This window comes from Lactuca saligna, chromosome 5, assembly GCF_052625555.1.
Source record: "Lactuca saligna cultivar CGN05327 chromosome 5, ASM5262555v1, whole genome shotgun sequence".
In the NCBI taxonomy this organism is placed as follows: Eukaryota; Viridiplantae; Streptophyta; class Magnoliopsida; order Asterales; family Asteraceae; genus Lactuca; species Lactuca saligna.
This window is the reverse complement of record NC_136421.1, coordinates 311,180,351-311,199,180: the sequence shown is the minus strand read 5'-3', so window position 1 is coordinate 311,199,180 and position 18,830 is coordinate 311,180,351. Positions and strand designations below refer to the sequence as shown.

Genomic DNA, 18,830 nt, shown 5'->3' with positions numbered 1-18,830 from the left:
TACCACATAACATAAAATGGGCCAGCCTTGGTGCTTTTGACCCATTGGTATGATGACGAGACTCAACTTTGACAGCTGAATCCGAAATCTGCTCTCCTAACAGTCTGTAACCACCCGTGTTGAATAATAATAATATAACCCAAGGTTAGGACTTAACACAATCCAATTGAAGAACCCAAGCCCCATGTCCTTTCATAATGGCCCAAAAACTCTTCATTTGTTAATGGGTATAAAGTCCATGTACAAAATCATTAATGGGCCTCATGGCCTAATAAGGACCAACCATAGTATCCATGGATCAAAACAGATAAGTTAGCCCACTAGATCCAAAATGTGACCAGGCCCAATAACTAATTAAGGCCTAAAAGTTTACAAGCCCAAAACAAGTCCGAGTCCATTTGCTATGTGTATGCCTTGCGTACCACCCTGGTACGCACAGCGTACTCTAAGTTACACCCAACATACAAACATATTAAGCACATTTTCCATTAAGTGCTTAATACTTTATGTTCTAATGTCCAAACCTTATATCTAGTCTCATTAAGATGTCTTAAGACATAAAGTTGGCAACTTTATGCCTTTGTACGGCCCCTATGCTCCCAACAACCCATTAAGACATTTCCAATAGTCTTAATCCATACATGAGGTCAAAACACCCACCAAGACTCCATTTTTATGCCATGAATGGAACAAAAGGACTTCAGATACATCCTCCCGAAGCTCTGGAGCTGCTCAAACTCTCAAGAGGTGGTTCAAGAACACAAAAAGGGGACTTAGGAGAAAACCTAACTATAGAAATGGAAATGATAACCAATGCGAAAGCATTTTACCTCCTTAAGCTTCCTAGGTTGCTCAAAATGAAAGATCCAAAAGCTCTCCCTCGTTTAAGCTTGTTTCCTCTTCTTCTTTGTAGCTAACACGCAACAAGGATAATGTTTAACCAATCAAAATCTCAAGAACACATTATATAATGATTTTAGGGTTTTTAGGGGCGTTTGAATATGAAGGTGGCTGGTTAGAGTGAGGCTCAAATGAGATAAGGATGCTTATATAGGTCTTAAGTATAGAAATTATGGTTTGAACATCCATCATGTACACCCCGCATACCCTTTGGTATGCCCAGCGTACGTGTTGGCCCTTCGTGATCATCCATGCATGGTACGCTAAGTGTACACATGAAGTACGCCCAACGTACTTAAGAGGATTATTTTACAATATTTGAAATTTCAAGGGCTTCAAAGGTAATATCTGAATTGGAATGTTACAAAGTTGTTTACATGTGTCACCCATAAGGTTTTGTGGATGTTAAATACCCTAATAGAGTGTGCAAACTTGAGAAATCCATTCATGGATTGAAGCAAGCATCTCGTAGATGGAATCTTTGTTTTGATGAGAAACACAAAGAGTTTGGTTTCTCTAGGAGTGAGGATGAGTCCTCTATGTATGTCAAATCTAGTGGGAGTATAGTTAACTTTCTCGTTTTGTATGTCGTTGACATACTACTCATAGGAAACGATGTTCTGACCTTGCAGGAAGTTAAGTCCTAGCTTGGAAAGTGTTTCACTATGAAGGATCTATGGGAAGTTTCTTATATTATAGGGATAGGGATTTTAAGAAAATAGGAGTAAAAGACTAATTGGACTTAGTCAAAGTACTTACTTGGACAAGATGTTAAAAGTTTTCACATGCAGAATTCCAAGAAAGGGGAGTTACCAATCCAGAGCAATACCAAACTGAGTAACCGAGTATTGATGCTGAGATAGCGGAAATAAGTCGAGTACCATATGCTTCTGCGTTGGCTCGATCATGTACGATATGACATGTACTCGCACTGATGTGGATTTTGTGTTGAGCATGGTATGTTGATATCAAGGGAATCTGGGTAAAGCTCATTGGACAGCAGTTAAGAACATTCTTAAGTATTTGTAAAGGACTAATAACTGGGTCCGTGTACTTGGTGGAAGTGAAGACTTGAGAGTGACAGGGTATAGTGACACCAACTTTCAGACCGAATGAGACAACTTCTGTTCTCAATCAGGCTGGGTGTTTACCCTTATTGGAGGAGCAGTTACTTGGAAAAGTTCCAAACAGGAGATCATGGCTAATTCCACGTGCGAATCAGAGTACGTAGATGCGAGCGAAGAATCAAAGGAGGTAATATGGAAGAAGAACTTCATTGGAGACCTTGGAGTTGTACCAACCATAAAGAATCCTATGGAAATTTTATGTGATAATGAAGGAGCGGTTGCCTTAACCAAGGAACCGAGGAATCATGGCAGATCCTGACATATTGACATAAAATATCATTTCATCAGACATCGTGTAGAAGAAGGACTCCTCATCTTCAAGAGATTATCGTCATAATAGAATCCTTCAGATTCCTTTCACAAAGGGTCTGTGTAGGATTAAGCATGAAAAGCATGCAAGGAGCATTGGTCTGAAGGATGATATTAGTTTTAGTGATTAGATAGATAGTTAGAAATTTGTAACAATATAAATGTAATTGACTTTTGATGATTAAGTAATGGAAGATTTATTTATGAGTAAACTTTACTATCTTTTGTCAATTGTTTATTTTGTGTTTTGCTTTTGCATGTTTTGCATCCTGATTGGATTGTTCAAATTATCCACAGCCGTTCATACTTTGGAAGTAAGTTATGAAGTAAGGCTGTCATGAATTGTCTTGTAGACTGTCTAAGTGCTTAGACATAGCAAATGTTTGCTGCAACGTTCATGAGTACTCCTGAAATAGAATTTGAGTATTGGATTAAACCCACACTCATTTGAATCATTTCATGGTATTTATCATGAGTGATTGTGAACAATAATATCGTATAATCTTTAAAACGAGATATATGAGTTGTTGTTTACGAGTTGGTTGTGCATTGATAATACGTAAACGCAACAGTATCTTGATGTTATAAAATGTATTGTTGTGTGCGATTTGATGAGTAAATAGTACAAGCATATAACTTAAATTTTATCTGTTCCTTTTATCCAAAGAGGTGAATGCGATATATTGGGCCCCTCGATGATTTTGTGTTGACTTATGTGTCGAGCCCGGTCAAGACTGAATTGATGTGTTCAGTTAAGTTCGATGTCAGAAAAATAATAAATCGGGAAACAAACTGTTGGACATTGAGAATGATTCTATTCCATGCCTTTCTCCACACGATATCTTGCAGAAGGGAGGATTATATGATCCCTTATCTAAAGTACGCGTCAATGACTAGGTCAGAGTTCGACAATGACTTTTGAAAGCTACGATTGCTAATCAGATTCTGGAGTCGTACTTGAATTTATAGTTATTAGACTTATCCAAGTGGAAGACTGTTGGATTAGGTGTCTAAGCCCATAACTATAATTGGTATGTACTTGATTTGATAGTAGTATGGTCCTTTTGAGTTGCCTTCACCATAGCAACTTGAAAGGATGACTTTTGGAGAAAGAGGTTATTTAATGATTTATTAATATCTTATAAGAATAATATATTAATTAGAAATCATATTATTTAATCAAAAATTAATTTGGTATTAATTTTAGGACTAAAGGAACTGGTTAAAAGTATGGGGACTGGTTTTGCAATTCATTGATAGTTTCAAACTGGGCTGATGGACTCCCTTGGAAAGGGTTGGACAAAATCTATAGGAGGACCTATAGAAATCGTCCAAGGCCTTCTAGAAGGTAGGTTCATGGGCTGCTTGGAGCCTAAGTAAGCAATTAGGGTTTCCACCTAAAAACCCTAGCAGCCACAACTATTTAAGGAACCCCAAACCTCCCAAATTCGGCCACTGCTTCCCAAGAGAAACCCTAGCCGAATTTCCCCCCTCTCTCTCACTTATACTTTGCTTTTGGTGTTTGTAACTCCATTAGAGGTGAAACACTTAGGGCACTAAGTTTTCAAGAGTCAAGATCATCCGTGGAATCCTTGTTATTACGAGATAACAAGCAAAGTAACATTCTAACCCTAGTTTCATATTGAAATTTGAAATTTTATGCTAGTATTAGGGTTATTGTTTTGGAAGTTCTATTTGTATGTATAATTAGAGAAAATCTTAGATCCACAGTAATTAGGGTTGCATGATCACATAGGATGTTGTTATGCTCCAAACCCATAAGATATTTCTTCTAGAGGTATAAAGTTTGAATCTTGATGATGCATTTGTTAGATTTAGCTAGTTTTGGGTGTTATGAGTTTTTGGTCACTTTAAGTGCATAAAGTTTAGATCTTGAAAGTTTGTGACCTTGTCATGGATAAAGTTGGAAACTTTATCCATCTAAATGTCATATCGATTTAGATCTGAAGGTTGGAGACTTGGATTTAATGGATTAAGTTGAAAACGATGCACTTTTGGTCCCTTGGAGACTTAGAGACTAGATATTGGTTGTTGAGACCATTCTAATGGATAAATTTGGAAACTTTATGGGACCATTAGGAACCATAAAAATTTGATCTTGGCCCTTCTATCCCTTCCATTGAAGAGTTATGATGTCTTAATGGATTAATAAGTTAGGGTTTTGGCTTTTGGACCTTTTTCTAGCCATGAAAAGTCATAAAGGTGGAAACTTTATGACTTAAGTAGATGTTTTGAGTCTAGATTTGAGTTCTAGAAAAAAGGTCTTAAGGTACGTTGGGCGTACCTGGGAGTATGCTTGGCGTACTGGACTTGAATCACGTACATTGGGAGTATATGGAGTACGATGGGCGTACACAGCCAATCTTAGGCTTTGACTTTCGTTGACCGTTGACTTTTTGACCAAGTTTGAGTTTGGGTCAAACTTGAGGATTTTGGACTATGATTAATATTTTATCTGGTTTTGGTTTTAGTGTATTTGTGGGTCCAAGTAGTGCAAAAAAAGGGATCGTATCGTAGTGTTTCAGAGTTCTTCAATTCAGGTGAGTTTTCCTCATTGTACTTGTGGGTCGAAGACACTAATGTCGGCCCACTAGATTGTGTATCCTGGTATATAGGATGTTATTATGTTGTAGTGTTCTGTTAGATTTGTATCATAGTATATAGGACGTTGCTATGTGGTAGTGATTTGTAGATCTTCCTGTTGTCTGCTGACAGATTATATGATTATCTATTGTTGGATTCATGTTATTTGTTATGTATTTTAGACATGCTATGGTTGGTTTGAGATTGTACTGCTATGTGTTTTCAGTCAACCAATCGAGGCATTCCAACCAAAAGGTTATGGGCCGGGGCATTCTAACCGGAAGGTTATAGGGTAGAGGTAATCAAACCGGAAACTTGTAGACCCGAGGGTAGTTTAGTATGATGACCGATTGGACCCATCATGCATGATTGTATATGTTATCTGTTTGTATGGTAGTACTTTGGGAGAACACACTAACCTTCATACTTATAGTTTCAGTTTTATGTTTTAGGTACTTCAGATGATCGGGAGAAGATGAAAGCTTGATCGTGCACATCATCCTGGATTCTATGAGATTATGATTTTGGGATACTCTAATTCAAGTTTATGACTTTTGGAAACTATGATTTGTAAACGCTTATGGTTTTTGATTGGTTTCAAAAATGAAAATTTTTACCGTGAGTTTTCAGATGTTAATTTAAAAAAAAAAAAAAAACATTTTTCAAATATGTTTTTTTTTGTATAAAATCATATTTATACAAAAAGAACATATTTTTCACAAAAAAAAAAAAAAAAAAAAAAAAACTTTCTTTTTTCTCTATAATATTAAAATAAATACATTAATATGCAAAATATATGTATTAAAACATTAAAAAAAAACTTTTTTTATGCAAAATATGTATTTAAAAAACATTATTTTATTTGAAATACCTATTTACAAAAACATAGTTATGTGAAAATGTGACATATATTTATGTAAAATACATTATTATACACATATATACATTTAAAAACTTTTATAAAAAAATGTATTTATTAAATATGCAAAAAAAAAATAAAAAATGAGTGCATTTAAATACATATATATATATATATATATATATATATATATATATATATATATATATATATATATATATATATATATATATATATATATATAATCTATTTTTATAAAAAAAAAGTATACAAACACGTATCTTATAAAAAATATATACAAACACATATTTTATAATAAATATATTAGTATACAAACACGTATTTTGTAAAATTGTATATAAAAACGTATATATATATATATATATATATATATATATATATATATATATATATATATATATATATATATATATATATATATATATATACATACATACAGTGTTGTAAAACTTGCCTGGTTGGCCAATTACTCATCCGAGTACTCGCTACTCGGCTCCTTACCGATGCGAGTTACAAAATCCTGAGTACTCCCCGATCGGCCCTTTACTGAACTGAATAATGTTGTAAATTCGGTCAACTCGGTGATTAATATGTATGATATACTTAATGAATTATTATTTAACACACACATGTGATTATTACTACATATGTATCTTAAATTTTTTGTAATTTCTCACAAAGTGAAACCATTATATGTTTTTTAGTTTTTGTGTATTTATATTTATGTAATTTTTTACATGTTTCAATCAACTTATGGTTTTACCTTATGATTTTGACATATATAATTTCCCTAAAAATATTTCTACATGATTTACCAAATCCGAGTACTCCCGAGTACTCGTTACTCAGTAGTCGGCCGAACAGGTACCGAGTAACGACTTCTACAACCTTAATAAATACCTATATTATAAAAGTTTTTTTAAGGGATATATGGGTAGAATAATGCATTTTACATAAGTTTATTTCACGTATTTTTACATAACTACATTTTTATAAATAAGTATTTAAAATAAAAAAATATTTTTATAAATAGGTATTTTGAATATAAAAATGTTTAAAAAAAAGGTTTTTGTAAATACCTATATTATATACTTAATAAATACCTATATTATAAATGTTTTTTTAAGGGATATATGGGTAGAATAATGCATTTTACGTAAGTTTATTTTACGTATTTTTACATAACTACATTTTTATAAATAGGTATTTAAAATAAAAAAAAAATATTTTTATAAATAGGTATTTTGAATATAAAAATGTTTTTAAAAAAAGTTTTTATATATGTATTTTCAAGGTTCTAAAAAAGTTTGTCATTATTCTAAGGCTTACACTTGTCGCCAAATTTTAATAAAATGCCGCCTTAAATAATATATGTGTATAAAATTGAATAGTCATAGAATATAAATATAAAATTAATAATTATATTCAAAATTATCGTCTTAAGTCACGCCTTACAAACAACATGTTTCGCCACGACTCGTAAAAAAATAAGATTTAATATTGTTGTCAAGTCACACATAACATTATTTAGAATCTTGAGTATTTTGTATACAAAAATGTCTTTAAAAACATAATATAGAAAAAAAGAAGGGTTTTTTTTTTTTTTTTTTTTTTTTTTGGTAGAAAATATGTTTTTTTGTTGTTGTATAAATATGGTTTTGTATTACAAACAAAATATAGATTTTAGAAAACAAATGTAAAAAACTTAAATTTAGGATGAAATCAAAATAAAATTTTGAAATATAGATAAAAGGTGAAAATTTTAGATTAAATTTATAATAAAATTTAGAATGTCGATAAAAAATGTAAAAATTTGAAAGTAAGATAACTTGTCGACCGGTGAAAAGTTAAACCGAATATAATTTCTGATTTTTGGGAGTTAATTGAATAAAAAACCATATAATGACTAAATTGATTATAAAGTATTTAAAGAATTTTGTAGAGTTATTATTATTATTTTTTTATTTTAAGACATTTAAACTATAAAGTTAAAAAAAAAAAAGATTTTTTTGACAGTTACTTGATAATGTTCTAGATACTATGTAGATTCGGTTAACTTAAGAGTTAAGTGTCAGATCAATTTTTATTATACGACATATATGCAAATAATTTATAGATCTATTAAAATGATTTAATTTATATTATAGGCATCTCTCGTAACTTATGAACTCACACATGTTAGAAAATTTGTATTTAATGATTTGTGTTGTTTTGAAGAAAGGTAATGTATCTATGAAATGTTTTTATCAATCCGCAGAAAATACAATGTATTGACAATTTTACCTTTAAATTGCCTTAATTAAACTTTTTTTTTTTAACCATTTATACATATAAAGTTTGGTGTGGTATTATATTTTTGGGCTCCACATTAATAATAGCATAATGGCAGGCACACCTCACACACACGTACATGGGTACATGGTATCGGGCATTGAGTGGATTTGGGGCCCATCGTTCCTTTATGCCTCATTTGACCCAACTATTCCAGAAATGCAATTCAATTATGCGCCCTTCCCAATTTCCATTTATTCACATTCCGGTCCAAAGGTACATTTGTTGATGCATTGAGTACAAGCTTGTATAACTTTGGATGCCTCGTGCCTATCCCCACCAAATTTTTATACACCCCAATTTGTCTACGGAATCAATCAATGCAAAAAGAAAAAACAGGACAATTAATGTTTTGTGTAATACGGAGTAAAATGCAACAAATGTAGAAAACACCGATTTTATAAATCCAGTTTTCAGAAATCGCTGTAAAAAATCATTAGATTAAAAAAAAAAGAAAGAATAGATTTGAAATACTATTGTGGTTTTAGTAACGATTTTTTATGGGAAGTGATTATATACGTAATAACTTTTTCTATGTATATAATAATTTATGTTTTGTAAAGATATAACATATTTTAAAGTATAAATTGTTGTGTATGAAAAAAAATACTATGTATAAATTAATTTTATTTATTATAGTTTACTAATGAATTTAAAATATAAACACATTAGTGTTTCACAATATGGTTTTAAAGCCTTTGAAGCTTTCGTATTATAATTGTATACTTACAAGTACATAATTATCCGTGTTCATAAATTACACTAAACGGACAAATGTTTTGACTATAAGTACAAAGCATTAATGTCAAATTAAAAGAATAAAAAAATGATAGCATAAAAATATGTCACAACTATCCTAAATAGTGATGATGTTGAATCTCATCTCTTACAGAATATTTGTTGATTATATGACAGATTCCGAAGTATAAAATGCTTAATGGCTTGTTCATGAGGATTTGTCCTTTTTTAATATATATTTTAAGAAACGTTATAAGATTTTATTATATAAATTATATATATTTATTTTGTGTTCAAAAGAAATGTAAACAAAATAAAATAGTATAGTTCTAGTTTTTCTTGTTAATCCCTAAATAGTGATGTTGTTGAATCTCATCATTTTTTCTTCCGGACTTTCTCTTCCTTGCTAAAGTTGAGATGGAGGCGTGTGAACTCAACACCACTTCCCTAATGACATAAGTTTCATGTGCTTGTTACTTCTTCATCCTTCATACACGATATATACTTGGAATGAAGTATTCAAAACAACATTATATTATACTTACTTAATATTATTGTTTTCATCTTCTTATGATTCAAACGAATATGGTAATAGATTAAAGTATTGCGTACTTTACTCCATTAAATATCAAATACCATATAAAAGGACACACATAAACTTGCGAATAACAAATATTTCTTTAGCTTTTGGATATCAAACAAATGTTTATTTTTTTATATATAAACGCAAATATCCTCCATAATAAATTAATAATTAAAATAAGTAATAACATTTATGAACAAAATTAATTAAATAAAGGTCATCCAACAAACCAATTATGAGGAAAAGGTTTTCTTTATTTCCTTGTCTTTTTTATTTTTGTTTATTTCAAACCAATGAATGACCTTGTCCCAATATAAATATTCGTTCCTCTTTTTAAATGGTTAAATATTTTATATATTTATATATTAAGGAATCAGTTGTAGCAACTAGCAACAACAGCTGCAAAAACTAATGTTTGGATATATTTCAGCTATCTAAAGTCATAACAACCATAAAATAATAATAAATAATAAACTATTTTCTAGTTATTTTCACAAAACTAGTGGCATTTCAATTAGTCATTCATAAACGCTGAACTATTTTGCAATAATCTAAAACACAAAACAATATCATTGATACATACATAATACATGCATGGAAAATGTGGATTTTGACCTTCAAAGAGCAATTGACTTGATTATCAAGTCAGCTTTTTTCTTCGATTTGAAAATAAGTTCTGCATTTGGCCTGTCATTGTACTCGATCTGCATGTAAATTTATATTTTTTACCAGCCAAAAAATAATTAAATAATGGTCAAGCAAATAATAAAAAAAAAAAAAAAAAAAAAAAAAAAAAAAAAGCATGTAAAAAGTGTACCCGTTGTTTGGCGAATTCAGGGGTGTTGCCTAACAGAAAATTGGAAAACCAATTATTAATTAATAATTGTAAAATAATTTTCATGATCATGTGCTTGCATTTAATTACCAGTTGATATATGTCTCTTCAAAACACGTTCCATTGCTATGTCAATGTCAACATCTACAAACCTTCACCAAATTTCAAACCAGAATAATATTTTTATTTTATTAACACATTAATTTCTTGCTAAAATACATAAAAGTAGTATCTGAACCAAAAAAACAATCTATGAAATTTAAATAACTTTATTATTATTATTAAAGACTAATTTACAAATTCGGTCCCTCTGTTTTACTCAAAATCGTAAGTTCATCCCAAACTTTGAAGTTTAAAGTAGTCCTTAAGCTTGCATTTTCCTAGACCCATATAAAATGATTTCACAATTTGCAATGAACTAGCGATTATTTTGAGTGAAATGTAGGGACCAAATTTGTAACTAGAAAAAACTGGAGGGGGTAGCAGATTTACCATTTCTCGTCTAACATTGATGCAATTTCTTTCCAAGCACCATCTTCTAGAAGTAGATAATTGCCTTCAACTATCACAACTTTATGCCTGCAGATAGAATAGCGATGCAAATGATGATGTGGCACTATCACAAAAAAAAAAAAAAAAAAAAGATGACGTGGAATTTTCTGAAATATAATAATACATGAATACTTACTGAACATTTATGAAGATATCATCTTCAACTGGGTCTCCAACACCATGGTCAAAAGATGGAGCATAAACCGACCCCTGATTTGGAATTTGCAATTAATCAAATAATCAAATGACAATTAAATTAAATGAATAATAATAAAAAAAAAAAAGGCACAGTTACCTGCTCCCTCAGTGTCTTGAGGCATTTTAAGAACAACTCAGGATTAAACGTCCATGGAGCTGATATTTTGAAACATGAAAAATGTTTTTCTTTTAGTTATTTATCAAGTGATTGGAATAAATAATAAACGAAGAAGCACACCTCCCCTTCTTGCATGGGCTTCCTTTGGATCCTAAAAGTAAAAAAAAAAAAAAAAAAAAAACATTCAGAGTTGAAAAGAAATTGATTTGGAAAGAAGGAGTTGACAGAAAAAGGACCTCCATTGAATCAAGCTGATGGCGATAAAGATGGAAGCCATCCATGGGAAGAACAACAGCAATTTGTGGAGGTTGAACCTGTGAATCAAATGCACATGATTTTTGAGGCCATAACTTGTTTACTCTCTTAGCCACCTCTGAAGCAATAGTGGTTTTTCCAGCCCCTGGAGGCCCAGCTAATCCCACAATATGACTGCATCCATAAACATAACCACATAATCTTTACATCAACCACATGCATATTATATTTCAAATTTATTAAAAAAATGTCATTATAGTCATGCACCCAAAGAATAAAGATAGATTAATATTTGAATACTAAAACTTACATTGCACTGGTATTTGTTCCTGAAGCTGCAGTTGGCACCACACGTTCAGCCAAAGTATCATATATTTCATCCATGGTCCTGGAGAAATGGAAGGGAGACTCTTCTAAAACCAGACTTTCAAAAATACTAAAATGCATAACACCTGAAAACAATAACTACTTTTAAAGATGACACACCGAGCCTCTACTATAGGGATGTCTTTCTTCTGGCTGCATAGCACCTGAAAATAGATAATTAATCTATGAGACAAATATATATATGTATAGCAGACAAATGCAATGGAAAGGGTAAGAAAAAATGATATTGGACCTGAACAGGGTACTTCTTATGCCTTAAGAGTAGACTTTGATTTAGTGAAGGCTGAGGTCTGCTTTTATTACGCAACATGGATACAGAGCCTTGTTGATAGCATTGAGAGACACCATGTTTCTTGAGCACCACCATATCTACAGCTTTAGTTAGTATTACTCAAACTTAGCTGTGCATATTATGTTGTATGTGTGTGCAAATTCAAACAGCTAGTTTTAGTGTTTTAAAGAACGGACTAGTTGTTGTAATGGTTGCAAGAGAACAGATGATAAAGACACACAAATGAAATTGAGAACAAAATTAACACAGCAAGGCTTTCATGAAATCTCTATCAAACTTAATTTGATTTAGATCAATCATTACAAACATATATCAACAAGGCACGAATTAATCATATATCAGTATCATCGAATTTGAACAATAACAACAATTAATCCTCATTTCAATCAGCTACAAGCGAAATAACTCGATTACAAATTTAAAATCTGGTATTACGCCTAACAGACGATACGTTCAACACAAATGAAATGTGGAATCATATTATCCGAATGGAAGGAGTACAGTACATGAAAGTTTTGAATCATTTGCTTATGTTTTAGAATTAAAGAGCAGGGCGAATCATCTAAAATAGCCCTCAAATCAAGGATGCGAAACGACAGCAACATCAATCAATTTTGAAATTAAAATTTAGAGATTGCGTTATCAGCGAATTCGAAGAGTAACAAGAACGCATCGTTCTGGTCGGCTACAAACGAAACGAATTCATCAACAATCTCGTATTACGCCTAACATATACTATAAACATACGCACACACATATAGATGCATATTCAGATTGTGAAATTGACAAGAGATAGACCTGAGGAAGGAAGGCGGCATCGCCTTGGGCTCGTGGAGAAGGAAGAGACATCCATCGTCAGGAAACAGTGGAGAAACGAGAGAGTGGACTGGGAAGCAAGCAATTCATTTGACGGCTGAAGCGCCCCGTGGCTGGTCCTCGTGTTGTTTGTTACCACGTAATTAAGTAAAGAAAAATTAAATATCCTTTTTACTCATTCTCAAATTTTATCGAAACTAACTATTAACAATAGGTAAAGGCGGTCCGATGACCCACCAAATTTGTTTAATTTATCTAAAACTTATATAGAAAATTTCACATTGAAAAAACATTTTTAGTTAATATAAAATCTTTGATAGAAAATTTTCCATACAAAAACTAATGAATCATATGGTGTTTTATTCTAAACTCTCTCTATCGTTAAGAAAAAAAAAAAAAAATACATCTCATCTCTTAAGTTAAAAGGACATCTTTTAAATTGAGTAATAACTTTTCCCAAACAAAATAACTTCATTAAAATAAAACCTTCATATTTCTTCTTAGACCGAAGAATATATTCACCATTTGTCTTATTTTATCAAAAAAAAAACCTTTCATACCCAGCACCCAAGGTGTGGTGTTACTAATGCAGTTTCAAAACCTTTCCTCCATCACTCACCCACATTGTTTGTCGTAAGGGTGATTTTAGCCGGTAACAAGTTATCAGCCGGTCAAGGGTTACCTTGACAATAGAATACATAAACTTTTCAAAAATATGATCAACAATTAAAGGTTTTTCAAAAAACAAAAATATGATCAACAATTAAAGGTTTTTCAAAAAACAAACGTAATATACTATCTTTGAGAAACATAAAATAGAATCTTATTGTATTATTAATAATATCATTACTTTTTGGGTTCAAAACATAAAATAACACCTTAAGAGTCGTTTGATAGTTGTTGGTTGAGTTTAGTGTTGGTTGAATCCATATTTGATCGAAACCATGTTGTTTTATTATTTTTCTGACTGACTGGTGAATGGTAAAAAAATAACCATATTACCTTTATGTTGTCTCTTGTACTACTAGATAAAACAATTATAAAAAATACAAATTGTCATATAAATTCTAAAGTAAACATATACATCATTTAAAATAAAAAATACAAATTGCCACACAAAATCAATGAGCAAAAAAATAGAGGTGAAAGAAGCCTCACCAACACCAACCAGCTTGGAAAGTTATTAAGGTGATTTAGGGGGTGTTTCGGAGTGTTTTTTGAACTCTAAAATTGCTTTTAGATAAAAATGTTTGTTGACTTATAGTGGTGGTAAAATGAGTTTTTTAAAAAGTATTTGGATTAGTTTTTATAATGAAAAGCCAACAAGTCAATAAGTTCAAAAGTGTTTGGCTGAAAAAAATGTTTTTTGAAGTTATTTTGGTTAAAAAGTCATAAATAAGTTCAAAAAACCAAGTTTTACATTCTTATTAGAAAATGTTTTTTCAAGCTTATAGAAAAAACTATTCTAAAGTGTTTTTGAGTTTGCCAAACACTTTTTTGACTTATTAGCTTTTCAAAAAGTCAATAACTGTTTTCAAAAGCAATCCCAAACACCCCCTTAATCTAACGAGCAAAATAAATAAATAAATAAATAAGAAGAAGAAGTCAAATATACCTTTGAAAATTGAGACAGTCAGCTCCTATTCTACGGACTGTGATGGACCAAAAGTCAAATAAAATCCCACAACCAGTTGCTGCAAAAGACAATCCAATTCTAACAAGCCTAAATGGATTAATGATGCAATATACAAAACATTCAAGATTATTAGAATATGAATATTAGTAACTTAATGTTTGATTAATTAATAATTTAGAATCCATAATTACACATATTTTTAACAAGCTACCTCTTAGCCAATGATGCAAATACTGGAGATGCTACAAGAAGTTCAAAAAGATTCTTTTAAGGACTTAGGGTTTAGGTATGCTCCTTCAACATATATGACAATAGTTTTTGGAGGAATTTCGTTGAAATTTCATCACACTCCATGAAAATGAAAATATGAGAGATGACAAAATGGTCATTTTAGAAGAGTTGACGACCACCGGGGTAGTAAAAAGCATTATGAAACCATTAAATAAGGACCAAAAGTGCAAAAAAAAAAAAAAAAAAAAAAAAAAAAAAAAAAAAAAACCCTTTTTGGGCCTAAACGGTTAAACCACCAAGCTGACAATAAAAACATGTTTAATTGTAGCAAGAAACTCCCTCTCCACTATAGATGTTAAAGAGGAGGGAATGCTAAACCTGAAATTAAGCAGATCACATTTCAAAAATCATAAATATATTTTGACTTATTTGGTCTACATGGAAACTTGAGACATGTTAAGAACAAATAAAATAGATCAAATTTCAGCAGAAAAGATTGAGACATGTTAAGAACAAATAAAATATATCTTACTACTACATATATAATAAACAATCTAATAATTACAAATAATAATAATAATAATAATAATAATAATAATAATAATAATAATAATAAAAATAAAAGTGATAACTATATTATATGTACATATATAATAAACAATCTAATAATTACAAAAAATAATAATAATAATAAAAGTGATAACTATATTATATGTACTACCATCAGTCTAGCAAAGGATATATCGCTAATGGACGCATTTTCTATCAAGTCAAACACAGATATAAACACAAATCCAGAAAATTGAAGACGTCATTATCCATGCACATCAATCGTCAACACATAACCATTAAAAAAGGTAGATAGATGCGTATAATTTTAGAAAGAGAAATGAAAATTATTTAGAGAATTTTCAAAAATTCACATCTAGTGAAATATAATGAAGTAAGTTGACAAACAAATCTGAAGTAGATCCTAATTACAACGACATGGTGGTTGAAATCTAAAACATCAACTTACACTGCTGAATACATTACATACCAATCACACCAATTTGTACAACAGAAAAATACCCATAATAGAAATAAAGTAACTAAAGAATCCCAAAACATGATACCCAATTTAAATAAAAAGAATAATAATATCACATCAAGAAATTAATTGCATCCAACACAGGTCAGGATTGCTACAATACAAAAGGAATTAGCTGGAAACACAGTAACAAGACAACAAAGAGAATTTGAAGTTAATTACCTTTCCGTGTCCTCGTATCTGATATGAAAATCAATCCATATTGTTCCTTTTAAAAAACAGAAAGAGTGTTTATGTATGTTTTATCTAAATACAAAAAAAAAAAAAAAAAAAAAAAAAAAAACAGAACTTGTAAGAAGCACACAAACTTAGAAAGAAGAGTAAAATTAAAGTAAGCCACCAGAAAGAATAAGATGAAATACATACTTTCTTAACATATGGAAATAGAAGAAGTATGCTGCTACTTACTGAAATTTATCCCTAGAGAACTAAAGTAAAAGGGACAAGTGAGAAATGATAATAAAGATGGTTTGCGAATCTAATTGCAATTTCCTTCAAGAAATAGGAAGTAACTGTTGTGACTGTCTGAATCAAGGGCATTATAGTCCTTTTAGCTAAGTCGGTGGTGATTACAAGTATAAATAAGGACAGTTAAGAAGTGGTTAGGTATTCTGTTTTTGGAGTGATTTTACTCTAATCATTCAATCAGATTCCTACTCAATTGTCCTAATTCATCTCTATCAGGTCTAGACTATAACTCTATCATCTTTTTACAACATTTTACTTTCAAAAATCTACCCAGTTTCAACAGTGACTGCAAAAAATATCAGTTTGCCTGAAATGTAATAACAATAACAATAACAATAATAACATCCAAATCCAATAAAGATGAAGTAATCAACTCACCTGTAACCTTTATATTTGACTCGCCAAAATACAAAGCGTGCTTTGGGAATTACAGGAGCTGTCTGATAAGCCCCAGAGTTTACTGGTTTATAGCAAGGGGCAAAATGAGAAATTGGGTGGCATGTATTTTCAAAGAAGATCAAAGACTAATATGACCACTCATTTATCAACTTATTAAGTAACCTGAATAAGCACCTTCTCACCATAGTTCTTCACAATAGCGTATGCCTAAACAAATAAAAACACTGTTTAGTTAAATAATTTATAACTTTTGTAGAATTGGGGAAAAAACACAAACATAACAATCCTACTTGCCACTTCGCTCTCTTTTGCTGTAGACCAAAGAAATACGCCACTTCATTCATTATTAAAATCGTACCAATTATCAAACACTACCTAAAGCATTAAAAAAAAGCATTAATTCACCATCAAAACTTCAAAACTTGCATTTTTATAGACATGGAATAGGTTTATTGTAACTTAAAGGTTACAACTACCTCTAATGGGAAAAGCCTTCTTTCCTTGACATTCTGCATTAAGTAAAAAAAGAAACGACCTTACCGAATTAAGTCTTACACATTTGTTCTGATTAAGCTCATTCAGTCAAAAAATATTCAAAAGAGTCAATGCTGCTGCCGAGTTTCGAGCTCATTCAGTCAAAATTGATAAAGTGAAAATTTAATCTGCTAGTCCAAAGCAAGTTTCTTATCCCTCCTATATGAGATAACATGAAACATTTATCAGTTACAAATACATACAGAATTTCACACATAAACTGATTTTACACTTCCAAAATTTTCTTATGAGGACATAACCTGAGCCCTGGTCTACATCACAAAAACACATTCAGTCATGAATAAGCAAATCATAAGCAAATCGGAGTGGGTCTTACTAGAAAGTAGAAACCCCAACGAGTAGAGAGAATATAAAATAAGATAAAGAAGAATAACAATTAACCTTTGATTCTTTCTTATTTAAACAATTTTAATTTAAAACGAAATTACAATATCTTAAATCACAAAAAACCCTAGAAAAACTTACAACGATCTTGATAATTTCTTGGACTAGAGAGATGAATGAGAGTCTCATTTGAAAGTTGTGGGTGTTTACGTCTCCGGCAGTGTAAAACGTATATATAACACTCAACTAAAAACCAGTTCCTTCGAATTCCAAAGGTTTCTTAGATCTCCGGCGAAGGAAGGTGATGCTTTGGTCTCCTGGGAGCGGAGGAGTTGCAGATATCGCCATCGATTTTCGGGGGCTTTTTTGGGTATCGGTTGAGAGCGGGATATCTGAAGAACGTATATATTGCGGGAATACGAAGCCAACCCTTTCGACTTCTAACGGTCAAATATTATAAAAGCTTTCCATAATTAACATTTTCTTAATTACAACTTATAAATTTTAAAGTTTTTAATTCTTTTTTGGAATACAAGAACTTAAATTTATTGAAATGTTTATTTATTAATATTTTTTTTATTAATGGTTTGAACATACTATATATTGTTTTTACCAAAAATTGTCCTATCAATTTTTTCTTAAACCAATAGGTTAAAATGCTAATCAAATACAACTACATGTGAGAGTCTTAGGGGTGTTTGGCTTGTCTTTTTGAGAAGCAAAAGAACTTTTTGGAAAAGTTACAAAAAGTCAGGTTTTTCTAACTTTTCCAAAAAGTCATTTAACCTTCTATCTCAAATCCAAAAGTCACTTTTAAAATATATTTACCAAACATCTTTTGCTATTTATCTTTTCCAAAAAGAACTTTTGCCCTTTCAAAAGACAAGCCAAACACCCCCTTAATTAGTAGACAAATTAGGGATAACATGACTTGCGGAAATCCTATAAGAGTATAAGATGTGGGTAATTAGTTATAACACTATATGTCACATCACCAATGGTTATAACACCAAGTGGGAAATGATCACCATCACCAACTTTTTTACCTCTTTATAATTTCTTTTTTATTTTTTTTCCAATTTTTTTAATTTAAACAAATATATTTTAAATATAACATAATAAATAAAACATAATGTTTAAAAACTATAAATAACATAGAATAAAAATAAATTTTAAAAATTAAAAATAACATATAAATTAAA

The 18,830-nt window shown here is 30.8% G+C and overlaps 1 protein-coding gene and 1 long non-coding RNA gene across 4 annotated transcripts; both read right to left on the bottom strand.

The window, feature by feature from the left end:
• Positions 1-9,929: 9,929 nt before the first annotated feature.
• Positions 9,930-13,064, bottom strand: LOC145048591 (P-loop containing nucleoside triphosphate hydrolases superfamily protein). 2 transcript variants are annotated; one of them, XM_078997123.1, is made up of 12 exons: positions 12,908-13,064; positions 12,050-12,186; positions 11,917-11,960; positions 11,741-11,818; positions 11,412-11,604; positions 11,296-11,326; positions 11,155-11,213; positions 10,996-11,069; positions 10,800-10,886; positions 10,398-10,459; positions 10,290-10,318; positions 9,930-10,176 (listed from the first exon to the last, which is right to left on the bottom strand). In XM_078997123.1, exons 1-12 carry the CDS (start codon positions 12,960-12,962, stop codon positions 10,090-10,092), a joined length of 936 nt encoding a protein of 311 aa, XP_078853249.1. In that variant the 5' UTR covers positions 12,963-13,064; the 3' UTR covers positions 9,930-10,089. The 2 variants fall into 2 exon arrangements, with proteins under 2 accessions (XP_078853249.1, XP_078853247.1); XM_078997121.1 differs by having other exon boundaries at positions 12,050-12,192; positions 12,908-13,063.
• Positions 13,065-15,786: 2,722 nt separating this feature from the next.
• Positions 15,787-18,106, bottom strand: LOC144998636 (uncharacterized). 2 transcript variants are annotated; one of them, XR_013660386.1, is made up of 5 exons: positions 17,770-18,106; positions 17,226-17,442; positions 17,040-17,124; positions 16,729-16,956; positions 15,787-16,090 (listed from the first exon to the last, which is right to left on the bottom strand). It is a non-coding gene; the product is annotated as an uncharacterized LOC144998636 (long non-coding RNA). The 2 variants fall into 2 exon arrangements; XR_013660385.1 differs by having other exon boundaries at positions 17,040-17,442.
• Positions 18,107-18,830: the final 724 nt, after the last annotated feature.

Bases quoted from the DNA above. Each gene is read 5' to 3' on its own strand.
- LOC145048591 (XM_078997121.1), bottom strand. From the start codon at position 12,962: ATGGATGTCTCTTCCTTCTCCACGAGCCCAAGGCGATGCCGCCTTCCT. The intron at 11,961-12,049 runs GTCCAATATCAT...ATCTATTTTCAG, and splicing joins ATAAGAAGTACCCTGTTCAG to GTGCTATGCAGCCAGAAGAA. The intron at 10,177-10,289 runs GTACACTTTTTA...ATTTACATGCAG, and splicing joins CTGAATTCGCCAAACAACGG to ATCGAGTACAATGACAGGCC.